Source organism: Heterodontus francisci, chromosome 33 (assembly GCF_036365525.1).
Source record: "Heterodontus francisci isolate sHetFra1 chromosome 33, sHetFra1.hap1, whole genome shotgun sequence".
Taxonomy (NCBI): domain Eukaryota; kingdom Metazoa; phylum Chordata; class Chondrichthyes; order Heterodontiformes; family Heterodontidae; genus Heterodontus; species Heterodontus francisci.
Genome location: NC_090403.1, coordinates 56,241,603 through 56,260,663, shown reverse-complemented (window position 1 = coordinate 56,260,663; position 19,061 = coordinate 56,241,603). Strand labels below are relative to the sequence as shown.

Genomic DNA, 19,061 nt, shown 5'->3' with positions numbered 1-19,061 from the left:
CACACTGACTCTCACTGGGGTACAGTTCCTCACACACTGACTCTCACTGGGGTACAGTTCCTCACATACTGACTCTCACTGGGGTACAGTTCCACACACACTGACTCTCACTGGGGTACAGTTCGACACAAACTGACTCTCACTGGGGTACAGTTCCACACACTGACTCTCACTGGGGTACAGTTCCTCACACACTGACTCTCACTGGGGTACAGTTCCACACACTGACTCTCACTGGAGTACAGTTCCTCAGACACTGACTCTCACTGGGGTACAGTTCCACACAAACTGACTCTCACTGGGGTACAGTTCCACACACACTGACTCTCACTGGGGTATAGTTCCACACACTGACTCTCACTGGGGTACAGTTCCTCACACACTGACTCTCACTGGGGTACAGTTCCACACACTGACTCTCACTGGGGTACAGTTCCACACACAGACTCTCACTGGGGTACAGTTCCTCACACACTGACTCTCACTGGGGTACAGTTCCATACACACTGACTCTCACTGGGGTACAGTTCCACACACTGACTCTCACTGGTGTACAGTTCCTCACACACTCACTCTCACTGGGGTACAGTTCCTCACACACTGAATCTCACTGGGATACAGTTCCACACACACTGACTCTCACTGGGGTACAGTTCCACACACACTGACTCTCACTGGGGTACAGTTCCTCACACACTGACTCTCACTGGGGTACAGTTCCACACACTGACTCTCACTGGTGTACAGTTCCTCATACACTGACTCTCACTGGTGTACAGTTCCTCACACACTGACTCTCACTGGGGTCCAGTTCCTCACACACTGACTCTCACTGGGGTACAGTTCCACACACTGACTCTCACTGGGATACAGTTCCACACACACTGACTCTCACTGGGGTACAGTTCCACACACACTGACTCTCACTGGGGTACAGTTCCTCACACACTGACTCTCATTGGGATACAGTTCCACACACACTGACTCTCACTGGGGTACAGTTCCACACACACTGTCTCTCACTGGGGTCCAGTCCCACAGACACTGACTCACACTGGGATACAGTTCCAAACACTGACTCTCACTGGGGTACAGTTCCACACATTGACTCTCACTGGGGTACAGTTCCACACACACTGACTCTCACTGGGGTATAGTTCCACACACTGACTCTCACTGGGGTACAGTTCCACACATTGACTCTCACTGGGGTACAGTTCCACAGACACTGACTCTCACTGGGATACAGTTCCACAGACACTGACTCTCACTGGGATACAGTTCCACTCACACTGACTCTCACTGGGATACAGTTCCACACACACTGACTCTCACTGGGAACCAGTTCCACAGCCACTGACTCTCACTGGGGTACAGTTCCACTCACACTGACTCTCACTGGGATCCAGTTCCACAGACACTGACTCTCACTGGGGTACAGTTCCACACACACTGACTCTCACTGGGATCCAGTTCCACAGACACTGACTCTCACTGGGGTACAGTTCCACTCACACTGACTCTCACTGGGATACAGTTCCACACGCAATGTCGGGATAAGCAGGAATTTTCACTCAAGGAGAGAATTGGGGAACATATCAAATACATGAGATCCCAATGCACAGCCATGGTTTTTCTCCAAACAGTTTCCTCAGAGGCCAAGCAAATCATGAATGATACAACACAGTTAGAGGCCATTCACCCATCGTGTCTATGCTGGCTCTTTGAAAGAGCTATCCATTTAGTCCCAATCACCCGAGCTCTTTCCCCATCGCCCTGCAAATTCTTCCCCTTCAAGTATTTATCCAATTCCTTTTTGAAAGATACTATTAAATCTGCCTTCACTGCCCTTTCAGGCAGCGCATTCCAGATCACAACAACTCACTGTGTAAGTAAATGCCTCATCTCTCCACTAAATAATTTTCCCGTTATCTGAAATCAGTGGCCTCTGATTACTGATCCTCCTGCCAGTCAGAAAAAAGACAGGGGGCTTGAAAAAGAATCGTCGTCTGCCTCACCTCCTCCAGTAAGTGTGTCACTGCCTCAATGTCGTGGTAGGTCTTTGTCACCTGACCCACCCTCTCTGCACAGAGAACTGTGAAAACAAACAGAGTGAGGTCAGTATCTGCTTGGCCCCAACACCCACAGCCTCTTGTTATCTCCACACCCGCCCCCCCCCACTCCGTGTTTCCCCTCCTCACCCGCCCTCCACCACCCCCATTTAACCCACACAATCCCATTTAACCCCCACAACAGAATTCAGTGGTTGTTGGACTCGGAGACTGAGGAATCAATGTTCAGGATTTCCAGTCCTGCTCGCCACCTCTCCGCCATCTTCTCCTCTCCTCCCACCAGGAGAGTTTAACCCTTTAAATATCTCGAACTGGGATACAGTTCCACGGGCCAGGACACTTTGAGAACTTGCCTGCTCTTCTTCAAAATAATAGCCATGGGATCTGAGAGAGCAGATGGGGTCTTGGTTAATGCCACAGCTGAAAGACGGCACCTCCAGCCATGCAGCACTCCCTCAGTACCGGCACTGGGAGTGTCAGCCTGGATATGGGGTGAGCGGGAGTGTAAACTGGGAGGGAAGATGTAAAACCTGGGGACAAGAATGAAACTAAAACTAGTTTGAAAATGAGGATGCAGCTACATTCTGAATTTACTCCTGCCTCAGCTCCTCGACTACTCAAACCCTCGTCCACGCTTTTTGTATCATCAAATTCAACAATCCGACGCTCTCCTGACTGACCTCCCCTCTTCCACCCTCCATCACTTAAACTCATCCAAAACTCTGCTGCCCATCTCCTAATTCACAACATATCCCATTCACCTATTCCCGCTGTGTTCACAGACCTACACTGGCTCCCAGTCCAGAAACACTTCAACTGTGACTCCTAACCTCTCTTTTCCCCAATTACAATACCCTAATCAAGGGGTTCAGGGGTTTATATATAGAATAACAGATACCCGGGAGTGAGTTACAGACTGGAATCTAATCGAGGGGTTCGGGGGGGTTTATACATAGAATAACAGATACCCGGGAGTGAGTTACAGACTGGAATCTAATCGAGGGGTTCGGGGGGGTTTATACATAGAATAACAGATACCCGGAGTGAGTTACAGACTGGAATCTAATCGAGGGGTTCGGGGGGTTTATATATAGATAACAGATACCCGGGAGTGAGTTACAGACTGGAATCTAATCGAGGCGTTTGGGGGGGTTTATATATAGAATAACAGATACCCGGGAGTGAGTTACAGACTGGAATCTAATCGAGGGGTTCGGGTGGTTTATATATAGAATAACAGATACCCGGGAGTGAGTTACAGACTGGAATCTAATCGAGGGGTTCGGGGGGTTTATATATAGATAACAGATACCCGGGAGTGAGTTACAGACTGGAATCTAATTGAGGGGTTCGGGGGGGTTTATATACAGAATAACAGATACCCGGGAGTGAGTTACAGACTGGAATCTAATCGAGGGGTTCAGGGGGTTTATATATAGAATAACAGATACCCGGGAGTGAGTTGCAGACTGGAATCTAATCGAGGGGTTCGGGGGGTTTATATATAGAATAACAGATACCTGGGAGTGAGTTACAGACGGGAATCTAATCGAGGGGTTCGGGTGGTTTATATATAGAATAACAGATACCCGGGAGTGAGTTACAGACTGGAATCTAATCGAGGGGTTCAGGGTGGTTTAGATATAGAATAACAGATACCCAGGAGTGAGTTACAGACTGGAATCTAATCGAGGGGTTCGGGGGGTTTATATATAGAATAACAGATACCCGGGAGTGAGTTACAGACTGGAATCTAATCGAGGGGTTCGGGGGGTTTATATATAGAATAACAGATACCCGGGAGTGAGTTACAGACTGGAATCTAATCGAGGGGTTCAGGGGTTACATTGGTGTAATTTCAGAATTTGGAATAGGATTTGGGAGAGAACCGACACATCCCCTCGCACCACACTGAGTATTCTCAGTCTCCTTCCTGTAAATAATTGGATGGAGTGTTTTTGATTGATTCTGTGCCCAATGACATTCAGCTCCACCCTCCTAATTTTAAGCTCAGTTCTGCGTCTCACTGGGGCCACATTCAGAACTCAGCCTCCCACTATTACAGAAGCCACAGGGTCAATCCATCTGGGAACCTGGCCACAGAGTGTCAATCAGTCTGTGTGGTGGGGAAATCACAGCCCCCAATCCCCATCCTGAACCCCTTCCCCCTCTCTCCTCTACACTCCAGCGGGAGTTGCCAGATTGTGATCAGGAGCAGGAACGCTGGTGGAAATTTCTCTCACCCTAGCCCAGTGGCAACTGGGTAAGATCAGCTGACTCAGCACAGACCCACTGACTGAATGCTGGCAGGTATGGGGTCAGTATTGGCTGCTGCACTTACGCGTTGGGTTTGAGAGACCAGAAACACCTGCACCTCTGCTCCCCACCCCCCCAACCCCACCCACCGCCCTCTCTCTGCGTCCAAGCCCATGCTCTAGGAGTACGTGAGCAACAGCACGTTCTGTGCACTCACGATATCCTCCCAATGCAAGAGGCAGTCTCCTGGCCCTGCATCACTAATGCCCCTTTGTTCTGATAATTGGACTTTATTTTCATGCAGGGTGTCTGATGGTGATTTGTAAAATGAGGAGCGACAGCTCAGATTTAACTCTTTGATTCCCAAACCCATCGCTGCCTGACCCATCCCACTGGACTTTAACTCTGCTCCTCATTCTACCATTAACCCTTTGGCACTGAGCCCCACTGACCTGTAGAATCCCCACTCAATCCCTAAATCTATGACCTTGGCCAGTGTGGTAACAGAAGGATTACAACTGACACCATTCCTGGAATAACAAAGGGGGGAAGAAAAGGTCAGGATTCACACTATGGAAGGAGCCCTACTGATGAAAGAAATTACAATAAAAATACAAGTGGACAGACCACCCGGCAATAACTAGGGATTGAATTTGGACATGACAAAGGCACACCCAGCCCAGTCAACCTTGAAAAGTCCTTCTCACTGACATCTGGAGATTTGTGTTCCTTCACTGTCGCTGGGTCAAAATCCTGGAACTCTCTTCCTAACAGCATTGTGGGTATACCTAACCCAGATGGACCACAGCGATTCAAGAAGGCATCTCCCAACACCTTCTCAAGGACAATTAGACAAGGACAATAAATGCTGGCCTTACCAGCGATGCCCGCATCCTGAAAATGAGTAAATAAAATGTAGAATGTGTTTGTTTGAGAAAGGGCAGGATTAAGCTTCACTGTGATAACCAGCTTCAACCATGGATAAATCGCCTGTCACCACTTATCATCTCAGCTTACACATGACAAGAGTTGCTGGGCTGGTGCAAGTGTGGGATCAGCACATTGAGGAGAGGAGGGAAGAAACTGAGGCAAGGAAAGGGCGATGCCAATAAAGTGGTGATTGAGACAGGAGTGTGGATGGAGAAAAGCAGGGAGTTTAGAATGATTCCAAACCTTTGAACATTTCACATGGGGTGACAAAGTATTAACAACACAAAACAGGCTTTTTAGTTAACACATTGCTGGTGTTTATACTCCATGTGAGCTTCGTCCCCACTCCACTTCCTCTCACCCTTTCAGCATATCCTTCTATTCCTTTCTCCTTCATGTCTTTATCTAGATTCCTTTTACATGTATCTACTCTTCACCATAACCACTCCCTGTGGCAGGAAGTTTCACATTCTCACCAACTCTTTCTCCAGACTAAGACACTTGTTATTTTTCAGCCTGTTTGAGGAACGTAAATCAGACACCCGAGCCCTGTTTACACACACTACCCTGTGAGGATCACCAGCATCTCTGCTCACTCCCCACTCGTTAACATCCTGCTAATTGGACACAGGCTTGAGACCCAGATCAGTCCGTTTCATTCTGTCAGAGAGCAGGGAACTGAATGGAGCTGAATCCAGATCACCCAATGCACCCCCCCCCCCTTCACGCACAGCCCCATCTTCCCCCCCAAGCCTCTCTCCGCCCCATTCCTCTCTCCCCCTCATTCCTCTTTCCCCTCCATTCCTCTCCCCTCCATTCCTCTCCCGATAATCCTCTCTCTCCCCCTCATTCCTCTTTCCCCTCCATTCCTCTCCCGATAATCCTCTCTCTCCCCCTCAATCCTCTTTCCCCTCCATTCCTCTCCCCCTCATTCCTCTTTCCCCTCCATTCCTCTCCCCCTCATTCCTCTTTCCCCTCCATTCCTCTCCCCCTCATTCCTCTCCCCCTCATTCCTCTCCCCTCCATTCCTCTCCTGATAATCCTCTCTCTCCCCCTCATTCCTCTTTCCCCTCCATTTCTCTCCCCCTCATTCCTCTCCCCTCCATTCCTCTCCCGATAATCCTCTCTCTCCCCCTCAATCCTCTTTCCCCTCCATTCCTCTCCCCCTCATTCCTCTTTCCCCTCCATTCCTCTCCCCCTCATTCCTCTTTCCCCTCCATTCCTCTCCCCCTCATTCCTCTCCCCCTCATTCCTCTTTCCCCTCCATTCCTCTCCCCCTCACACACAAAGACATCACAGACCATTTTACAGATTGGTGATGTTGAGCCTTTTCACTGATGAATTTCGGGGATTCCGACAATTGCAGAGGCCCCTCAATCCAGTAAACCATCATTAACGCTCAGCTGCCTCATCCTGAACGGTGAATTTCACTGAAGTGCTAATGAGGGATAATCAACAGATACTCTGACATCACCCAGCACGTCCTTGAGATCAACGATTCATTTCTCTTGCTGAAAAGTTTCCAAATTTCAAAGTGTCGCTGATTCAAAAACACCCAGAAAAGTCGCTGTCCTGTCACAATGCTAGTGGACTGATTGTAACAGCGCTGAGTTCCCTCTCCCCGCATCGTACCTTCCCCGATGTCACACTGCATCGCATCACTCATATTCTCCCACTCTGCCACACAATTCCCATTGTCTTCACTGCTCCACACATCCATGCCTAGGAGTTCCCAGCTCTTGGATGCAATTTGAGCCAATTCCCACTGGAATATTCAGATACACATTCCCAAACACGCCTCCGAGCTGCTCCAGAAACAACCTGTCTTTAACACAGCTCCAGAAAGAAGTTACATTCTCTTGCTCACTGGCAGCCCAGAGAATGGAAATAACTGAATGTTTCTGTCATCCATTGAGTAAAGGCTCAGTGCAGGGACTCACCGTGTTATAGAGACACGTCACATCCAATAATACCCAACTGGGAACAAAGCACAACACAACAGGGAGTGAGAACAAGAGTTCAAGGACTTTATAAAATAAAACTCCACTCTGAGGTAAAAATCATCTCTGATTATTCATCCAAAATTAAAATGCTTGTTCCCTGTAAATAATCCACAGAATGTTATTCCAAAATTTGATTAATAATTCTTTGGGTTTAAATCACAGCCCCTGTAGACTGTCAAATGGTTGATTCCCTGTCTCCTGTAACAGTGAATCAGGACCAGGGAACCTGTCTGGGGCTGAGCTGAACCCATCCCAGCGTGAACACAACATTAACATTCCCATACACACCGACACTGAGACACCGACACTGAGACACACCGACACTGAGACACCGACACTGACACACCGACACTGAGACACACCGACACTGAGACACACCGACACTGAGACACACCGACACTGAGACACCGACACTGAGACACACCGACACTGAGACACACCGACACTGAGACACCGACACTGAGACACCGACACTGACACACCGACACTGAGACACACCGACACTGAGACACCGACACTGACACACCGACACTGAGACACACCGACACTGAGACACACCGACACTGTGACACCGACACTGAGACACACCGACACTGACACACCGACACTGACACACCGACACTGAGACACACCGACACTGAGACACACCGACACTGAGACACCGACACTGACACACTGACACTGAGACACCGACACTGAGACACACCGACACTGAGACACACCGACACTGTGACACCGACACTGACACACTGACACTGAGACACCGACACTGACACACCGACACTGAGACACACCGACACTGTGACACCGACACTGAGACACCGACACTGACACACTGACACTGAGACACCGACACTGAGACACACCGACACTGAGACACACCGACACTGTGACACCGACACTGACACACTGACACTGAGACACCGACACTGACACACCGACACTGTGACACCGACACTGAGACACACCGACACTGACACACCGACACTGACACACCGACACTGAGACACACCGACACTGAGACACACCGACACTGAGACACCGACACTGACACACTGACACTGAGACACCGACACTGAGACACACCGACACTGAGACACACCGACACTGTGACACCGACACTGACACACTGACACTGAGACACCGACACTGACACACTGACACTGAGACACCGACACTGAGACACACCGACACTGAGACACACCGACACTGTGACACCGACACTGACACACTGACACTGAGACACCGACACTGACACACCGACACTGAGACACACCGACACTGAGACACACCGACACTGAGACACCGACACTGACACACCGACACTGAGACACACCGACACTGAGACACACCGACACTGAGACACCGACACTGACACACTGACACTGAGACACCGACACTGAGACACACCGACACTGAGACACACCGACACTGTGACACCGACACTGTGACACCGACACTGACACACTGACACTGAGACACCGACACTGACACACCGACACTGAGACACACCGACACTGAGACACACCGACACTGAGACACACCGACACTGAGACACCGACACTGAGACACCGACACTGAGACAAACCGACACTGAGACACACCGACACTGAGACACACCGACACTGAGACACACCGACACTGAGACACCGACACTGTGACACCGACACTGAGACACACCGACACTGAGACACCGACACTGACACACCGACACTGAGACACACCGACACTGAGACACACCGACACTGAGACACACCGACACTGAGACACCGACACTGACACACTGACACTGAGACACCGACACTGAGACACACCGACACTGAGACACACCGACACTGTGACACCGACACTGTGACACCGACACTGACACACTGACACTGACACACTGACACTGACACACCAACACTGACACACCGACACTGAGACACACCGACACTGAGACACACCGACACTGTGACACCGACACTGACACACCGACACTGAGACACACCGACACTGAGACACACCGACACTGAGACACACCGACACTGAGACACCGACACTGACACACTGACACTGAGACACCGACACTGACACACCGACACTGAGACACACCGACACTGAGACACCGACACTGACACACTGACACTGAGACACCGACACTGACACACCGACACTGAGACACACCGACACTGAGAGACACCGACACTGAGACACACCGACACTGAGACACACCGACACTGAGACACCGACATCGAGACATTCCGACACCGAGACACACCGACACCGAGATACACCGACATCGAGACATTCCGACACCGAGACACACCGACACTGAGACACCGACACTGAGACACCGACACTGACACACCGACACTGAGACACACCGACACTGAGACACCGACACTTAGACACACCGACACTGAGACACACCGACACTGTGACACCAACACTGAGACACACCGACACTGACACACCGACACTGACACACCGACACTGAGACACACCGACACTGAGACACACCGACACTGAGACACCGACACTGACACACTGACACTGAGACACCGACACTGAGACACACCGACACTGAGACACACCGACACTGTGACACCGACACTGACACACTGACACTGAGACACCGACACTGACACACCGACACTGAGACACACCGACACTGAGACACACCGACACTGAGACACCGACACTGACACACCGACACTGAGACACACCGACACTGAGACACCGACACTGACACACCGACACTGAGACACACCGACACTGAGACACCGACACTGACACACTGACACTGAGACACCGACACTGAGACACACCGACACTGAGACACACCGACACTGAGACACACCGACACTGTGACACCGACACTGTGACACCGACACTGACACACTGACACTGAGACACCGACACTGAGACACACCGACACTGAGACACACCGACACTGAGACACACCGACACTGAGACACCGACACTGACACACCGACACTGAGACAAACCGACACTGAGACACACCGACACTGAGACACACCGACACTGAGACACCGACACTGAGACACACCGACACTGAGACACCGACACTGAGACACCGACACTGACACACCGACACTGAGACACACCGACACTGAGACACACCGACACTGAGACACACCGACACTGAGACACCGACACTGAGACACACCGACACTGAGACACACCGACACTGTGACACCGACACTGTGACACCGACACTGACACACTGACACTGACACACTGACACTGAGACACCAACACTGACACACCGACACTGAGACACACCGACACTGAGACACTGACACCGAGACACACCGACACTGAGACACACCAACACTGAGACACACCGACACTGTGACACCGACACTGACACACCGACACTGAGACACACCGACACTGAGACACCGACACTGACACACTGACACTGAGACACCGACACTGACACACCGACACTGAGACACACCGACACTGAGACACCGACACTGACACACTGACACTGAGACACCGACACTGAGACACCGACACTGAGACACCGACACTGAGACACACCGACACTGAGAGACACCGACACTGAGACACACCGACACTGAGACACCGACATCGAGACATTCCGACACCGAGACACACCGACACCGAGATACACCGACACCGAGACACACCGACACCGAGACACACCGACATTGAGACACCGACACTGAGACACACCGACACCGAGACACACCGACACTGAGACACACCGACACTGAGACACACCGACATTGAGACACACCGACATTGAGACACAGACACTGAGACACACCGACATTGAGACACACCGACACTGAGACACAGACACTGAGACACAGACACTGAGACACCGACATTGAGACACAGACACTGAGACACACCGACATTGAGACACACCGACACTGAGACACACCGACACTGAGACACCGACACTGAGACACACCGACACTGAGACACACCGACACCGAGACACACACACCGAGACACACCGACACTGAGACACACTGACATTGAGACACACCGACATCGAGACACACCGACACCGAGACACACCGACACTGAGACACACCGACACCGAGACACACCGACACCGAGACACACCGACACCGAGACACACCGACACTGAGAGACAGCGACACTGAGACACACCGGCACCGAGACACACCGACACCGAGACACACCGACACCGAGACACACCGACACCGAGACACACCGACACCGAGACACACCGACACCGAGACACACCGACACTGAGACACACCAACACCGAGACACCGACACACCGACACCGATACACACCGACACCGAGACACACCGACACCGAGACACACCGACACTGCGACACCGACACTGAGACACACCGACGCCGAGACTGAGACACACCGACATTGAGGCACCGACACCGAGACACACCGACACTGAGACACCGATACCGAGAGACACAGACACTAAGACACCAACACTGAGACACACCAATACTGAGAAACACCAATACTGAGGCATACCGACACTGAGAGACACCGACACTGAGAGACACCGACACCGAGACACACCGACACCGAGACACACCGACACCGAGACACACCGACACCGAGACACACAGACACTGAGACACCGACACACCGACACCGATACACACCGACACCGAGACACACCGACACCGAGACACACCGACACCGAGACACACCGACACCGAGACACACCGACACCGAGACACACCGACATTGAGACACACCGACACTGAGACACACCGACACCGAGACACACCGACACTGAGACACACCGACACTGAGACACACCGACATTGAGACACAGACACTGAGACACACCGACATTGATACACACCGACACTGAGACACAGACACTGAGACACAGACACTGAGACACCGACATTGAGACACAGACACTGAGACACACTGACATTGAGACACACCGACACTGAGACACAGACACTGAGACACCGACACTGAGACACACCGACACTGAGACACCGACACCGAGACACACCGACACCGAGACACAGACACTGAGACACCGACACTGAGACACACCGGCACTGAGACACCGACACCGAGACACACCGACACCGAGATACACCGACACCGAGACACCGACACCGAGACACACCGACACCGAGACACACCGACACCGAGACACACCGACATTGAGACACACCGACACCGAGACACACCGACACCGAGAGACACAGACACCGAGACACACCGACACCGAGACACACCGACACCGAGACACACCGACACCGAGACACACCGACACCGAGATACACCGACACCGAGGCACACTGACACCGAGGCACACCGACACTGAGACACACCGACACCGAGACACACCAACACCGAGACACACCGACACTGAGACACACCGACACTGAGACACACCGACACTGCGACACCGACACTGAGACTGAGACACACCGACATTGAGGCACCGACACTGAGACACACCGACACTGAGACACCGATACCGAGAGACACAGACACTAAGACACCAACACTGAGACACACCAATACTGAGAAACACCAATACTGAGGCATACCGACACTGAGAGACACCGACACCGAGACACACCGACACCGAGACACACAGACACTGAGACACAGACACCGAGACACACCGACACCGAGACACACCGACACCGAGACACACCGACACCGAGACACACCGACACTGAGATACACCGACACCGAGGCACACCGACACTGAGAGACACCGACACTGAGACACACCGACACCGAGACACACCGACACCGAGACACACCGACACTGAGACACACCGACACTGCGACACTGACACTGAGACACACCGATGCCGAGACTCAGACACACCGACATTGAGGCACCGACACTGAGACACACCGAGTCTGTGAGACTGTGTCGGTGAGTGTGTGAGTGTGTGTGTGTGAGTGAATGAGTGAGTGTCTGTGTGTGAGTGAGTGAGTGTGTGAATGAGTGAGTGTGTGTTTGTGTGTGCGAGTGAGGCTGTGTATGAGTGTGTGCGTGAATGAGTGAGTGAGTGAGCAGGTCAGTCAGTCAGTGTGTGAGTGAGTGAGTGTGTGAGTGAGTGAGTGTGTGAGTGAGTGAGTGTGTGAGTGAGTGAGTGTGTGTTTGTGTGTGCGAGTGAGGCTGTGTATGAGTGTTTGCGTGAATGAGTGAGTGAGTGAGCAGGTCAGTCAGTCAGTGTGTGAGTGAGTGTGTGAGTGAGTGTCCGTATGGGAGATCAGTTATTCCTGACTGGTCTGGTGTGACTGAAATGTGTTATTCTCTGCCCACGCTGGGCTCAGTATGTTATCCTCACATTCACTCAGACAACTGATAATACAAATTCCAGATCCAGCTATGTGACTTTTGATTTAATTCTGTGATTGATATACCAAGGATTGAGAATAATCCCCCAAATGTTTTAAAATGCCTGAGATTTTCGATGAATCACAACATATTTACAGCACAGGAACAGGCCATTCGGCACAGCTGCTCCGTGCTGGTGTTTCTGCTCCACATGAGCCTCCTCCCACCCTCTCTTCATCTCACCCGATCACCATATCCTTCTATTCCTTTCTCCCTCATGTGTTTATCCAGCTTTCCCTTCAGTGCATTGATACAATTCACCTCAACTCACTGTGGGAGTGAGTTCCACATTCTCTGGGGAAAGACGTTTCTCCTGAATTCCCTGACTATATTAGTTTTATGGCCCCCAGTTCAGTTGTTCCCACAAGTAGAAATATCTTCTTTATGTCTACCCGATCAAACCCTTTCATCATTTCAAAGTCTCTGATGTCAATCCTGTTCAATCTTTCCTGAGAATTCGAACCACTCAGTTCTGCAATCATCCATGTAGACTTTGGAAGCACCATTTCGAGTTCCTCCACATCCTTTCTGGAGCAGAGATCAGAACAGTTCAAAATGCTCCGTGTCATCTAAACAAATTTAACATGGATTTCTCTGCTTTTTACTTCTATCCATCGAGATATTTCAGATATCAGATACAACAGACATTAAAGAAGACAAAGAAAGATAGAGCTGCACTTGTATAGCCCCTTCCACCATCTCCGAACATCCCAAAGCACTTTACAGCCAATGAAGTACTTTTGAAATGTAGTGACAGCTGTAGGAAACTTGGCAACCAATTTGCACACAGCAAGATCCCACAAATAGCAATGTGATAGAAATGACATCATTGATTTTAGTGACATTGGTTCAAGGATATACATTGGCTCAGGAAACCAGGGAGAGGCCCCCAGAGCGTCTTTGAATAATGCCAAGCGATCTCTTACCTCACAGAGACCCGGGAGAACATATCATCCAAAAGGTGGCGCTTGACAGTGCAGCACTCCCTCAGTACTGACCCTCCGACAGTGCAGCACTCCCTCAGTACTGACCCTCCGACAGTGCAGCACTCCCTCAGTTCTGACCCTCCAACACTACAGCACTCCCTCAGTACTGACACTCCGACAGTGCAGCACTCCCTCAGTACTGACCCTCCGACAGTGCAGCACTCCCTCAGTATTGACCCTCCGACAGTGCAGCACTCCCTCAGTACTGACCCTCCGACAGTGCAGCACTCCCTCAGTACTGACCCTCCGACAGTGCAGCACTCCCTCAGTACTGACCCTCCGACAGTGCAGCACTCCCTCAGTATTGACCCTCCGACAGTGCAGCGCTCCCTCAGTACTGACCCTCCGACAGTGCAGCACTCCCTCAGTACTGACCCTCCGACAGTGCAGCACTCCCTCAGTACTGACCCACCAACAGTGCAGCACTCCCTCCGTACTGACCCTCCGACAGTGCAGCACTCCCTCCGTACTGACACTCCGACAGTGCAGCACTCCCTCAGTACTGACCCTCCGACAGTGCAGCACCCCCTCAGTACTGACCCTCCGACAGTGCAGCACTCCCTCAACACTGACCCTCTGACAGTGCAGCACTCCCTCAGTACTGCACTGGAGGGTCAGCCTGGATATTTGTGCACAAATCCTGGAGTAGGATGACCCCACCACATTCTGACTCTGGCACGAGTGCTACCATCTCCGTCACCTGACCCCTTCCCCGCTTCCGATCCCTCCACCACTCCATCCCGATCCCTCCGTCACTCTCTCCCAGTCCCTCCCAATTCCTCCCGATCCCTCCACCACTCCCTGCGCGACTCGAATACTCACGGAAATATTTAAGTGTCTCCTCAATCTGTTCCTGTGTGAGGCAAATGTTGATGTTCGGAGCCACGAGAGGAGTGTGTAACCAGTCATCGTGACTGTAACCGTACACAGTGTTAGCCCTCAGTGTGTACCTCGGTAAACCCTCCTCCAACAAGCTGAAGATTTCAATCTCAGGGACATTTTCACTGTAACACACATCTGTGGAACAAAGAAAGTTAAATAGCTCAATCAGTGAGGAGGGAAGGTGAGGATGGGAGGGGAGAGAAGAGGGAAGTGGGGGAGGGGGAAAATGAAGAGGGGGGGGAAGACAGGGAGAGGGAGAGGGGCAAGGAAAGGAGAGGGAGAGAGGAGAGAGAGGAAAGGGGAAGAGAGGAGAGGCTGTTTAGGGCCTGGTCATCAATGGTGGAGTGATGGAAATCAGGGATGTTGAAGAGGGTGGAATTGGAGGAGGCTGAGATCTCGGTGGGGTGTGGGGCTGGAGGAGATTAGTGAGATAGGGAGGGGAGAGACCATGCAGGGATTTGAAAACAAGGATGCGAAGATTGAACTGTCCCTCCTTCTCATTCAGTTATTCACAGACACAAAATTAGATGGTCGATTGTGCTGAATTGAGTCACATTGTCACACACTGCACCTCTCCTTGTTTGAAAATAAACAGTGTGCCAACAGACAGGTTCCTTTTCACAAATACTGCACTCCTTTTATAATCAAAGCTGTTTAAGATGTCCTGCATTGTCTCTCACTGCTGCCCCTGTTCTGGGCTCCATATTCCTGATGGGAATCAGAGCCTCGGTCCTGGACCAGCTTCCCAGATCGCTGACAAACAGCGTCTGCTCCCTCTTGTGGCAAAGAACAAATATGACAACTTAACACCAGGGAACTCTTCAAAGCCGGGAGATTTAGATTAATAATAAACCTTATCGCATGTCTCTGTGAAATCTCAAACACAGACACAGCAATGATATGAATGAACAATGGGAGGATGGAGGAATATTAGCCCAGGGCAGCAGGGAGAATTCTCCTGCTTCTCTTCAAACATTGGCCATGGGTTCTTTGAGGAACACTTGCGAAAGCAGACAGAATCATGTTTAATGTCTTATCCAAAATACATCACCTTCGACAGTGCAGCACTCCCTCAGTACTGACCCTCCGACAGTGCAGCACTCCCTCAGTACTGACCCTCCGACAGTGCAGCACTCCCTCAGTACTGTCCCTCCGACAGTGCAGCACTCCCTCAGTACTGACCCTCCGACAGTGCAGCACTCCCTCAGTACTGACCCTCCGACAGTGCAGCACTCCCTCAGTACTGACCCTCCGACAGTGCAGCTCTCCCTCAGTACTGACCCTCCGACAGTGCAGCACTCCCTCAGTACTGTCCCTCCGACAGTGCAGCACTCCCTCAGTACTGACCCTCCGACAGTGCAGCACTCCCTCAGTACTGACCCTCCGACAGTGCAGCACTCCCTCAGTACTGACCCTCCGACAGTGCAGCACTCCCTCAGTACTGTCTCTCCGACAGTGCAGCACTCCCTCAGTACTGACCCTCCGACAGTGCAGCACTCCCTCAGTACTGACCCTCCGACAGTGCAGCACTCCCTAAGTACTGACCCTCTGACGGTGCAGCACTCCCTCAGTACTGTCTCTCCGACAGTGCAGCACTCCCTCAGTACTGACCCTCCGACAGTGCAGTATTCCCTCAGTACTGACCCTCCGACAGTGCAGCACTCCCTCAGTACTTTCTCTCCGACAGTGCAGCACTCCCTCAGTACTGTCTCTCCAACAGTGCAGTACTCCCTCAGTACTGACCCTCCAACAGTGCTGCGCTCCCTCAGTACTGACCCTCCGACAGAAGCGGAGGTACGGAGCGAACTTGCAGCTGGGAGGTCAGTTTCAGTGTAAGTTAAAAGTTAATTCCCTTTTGTTTTCGGAGGACCAGGGGACTGCTGGGTAAGTAGAAACTATATATTTGGGCGGTGGCTGTACCCGAGACACTACACGTGTAGTGTCTCCCACCCACCCTCCTCCTCTAACCAAAAAAAAGGACTCTGTGTGTTGATAAGGTAAGCTTTTTATTTAAAAAGTTCTGTCCGTCGGATTGCTAAGCGAACAAGTTTTGACTTTTTTGTTTGGTTTTTCAGTAGATTTGTTGGGAATTTAGAATAGTGGGAATGGAGGTTAAGGCAGTTGTATGTTCCTCCTGCAGAATGTGGGAGGTAAGGGTCGCCAAGAGTGTCCCTGCTGACTGCATCTGCGGGAAGTGCACCCAACTCCAGCTCCTCGAGAACCGCGTTAGGGAACTGGAGCTGGAGCTGGATGAACTTCGGATCATTCGGGAGGCGGAGGGGGTTATTGAGAGGAGTTATGGGGAGGTAGTCACACCTCAGGTAAAAGAAGTAGGTAGATGGGTTACCGTCAGGGGAAGGAGAGGGAACCAGCAGGCAGTGCAGGGATCCCCTGTGGCTGTTTCCCTCAACAACAGGTATACCGTTTTGGATACTGTTGCGGGGGACGACTTACCAGGGGTAAGCAATGGGGTACAGGTCTCTGGCACAGAGTCTGTCCCTGTTGCTCAGAAGGGAAGGGGGAAGAGGAGCAGAGCATTAGTCATTGGGGACTCCATAATTAGGGGAACAGATAGGAGTTTCTGTGGGAACGAGAGAGACTCACGGTTGGTGTGTTGCCTCCCAGGTGCCAGGGTTCGTGATGTCTCGGATCGTGTTTTTGGGATCCTTAAGGGGGAGGGGGAGCAGCCCCAAGTCGTGGTCCACATAGGCACCAACGACATAGGTAGGAAGAGAGATGGGGATTTAAGGCAGAAATTCAGGGAGCTAGGGTGGAAGCTTAGAGCGAGAACAAACAGAGTTGTTATCTCTGGGTTGTTGCCCGTGCCACGTGATAGCGAAGCGAGGAATAGGGAGAGAGAGGAGTTGAACACGTGGCTGCAGGGATGGTGCAGGAGGGAGGGTTTTGGTTTCCTGGATAATTGGGGCTCTTTCTGGGGTAGGTGGGACCTCTACAAACAGGATGGTCTTCACCTGAACCAGAGGGGTACCAATATCCTGGGGGGGAGATTTGTTAGTGCTCTTCGGGGGGGTTTAAACTAAATCAGCAGGGGAATGGGAACCTAAATTGTAGTTCCAGTGTACAGGATGTTGAGAGTAGTGAGGTCAGGGATAAGGTTACAGGGACGCAAGAGGGCACTGGCAAGCAAGAACTTGGTTTAAAGTGTGTCTACTTCAACACCAGGAGCATCCGGAATAAGGTGGGTGAGCTTGCAGTGGGTTGGTACCTGGGATCTCGATGTTGTGGCCATTTCGGAGACATGGGTAGAGCAGGGGCAGGAATGGATGTTGCAGGTTCCGGGATTTAGATGTTTCAGTAAGAACAGAGAAGATGGTAAAAGAGGGGGGGGGGGTGTGGCATTGTTAATCAAGGAGAGTATTACAGCGGCAGAAAGGACGTTTGAGGACTCGTCTACTGAGGTAGTATGGGCCGAGGTTAGAAACAGAAGAGGAGAGGTCACCCTGTTGGGAGTTTTCTATAGACCTCCGAATAGTTCCAGAGATGTAGAGGAAAGGATAGCGAAGATGATTCTCGACAGGGGCGAGAGTAACAGGGTA

The 19,061-nt window shown here is 51.5% G+C and overlaps 2 protein-coding genes across 2 annotated transcripts in view; both read right to left on the bottom strand.

Moving 5' to 3' along the window:
* smarce1 (SWI/SNF related, matrix associated, actin dependent regulator of chromatin, subfamily e, member 1) overlaps window positions 1-19,061 on the bottom strand; it is a 490,930-nt gene that overhangs the window by 360,347 nt on the left and 111,522 nt on the right. The window lies entirely within an intron of this gene.
* The window catches only part of LOC137348003 (trafficking kinesin-binding protein 1-like), a 59,982-nt gene that overhangs the window by 36,479 nt on the left and 4,442 nt on the right, over window positions 1-19,061 (bottom strand). The window contains exons 3-4 of the mRNA XM_068013074.1: window positions 15,445-15,639; window positions 2,019-2,095 (exon numbers count right to left, since the gene is read on the bottom strand). Of these exons, the coding sequence (XP_067869175.1) occupies window positions 2,019-2,095; window positions 15,445-15,639 (272 nt within the window). The remainder of the gene's footprint in view (window positions 1-2,018; window positions 2,096-15,444; window positions 15,640-19,061) is intronic.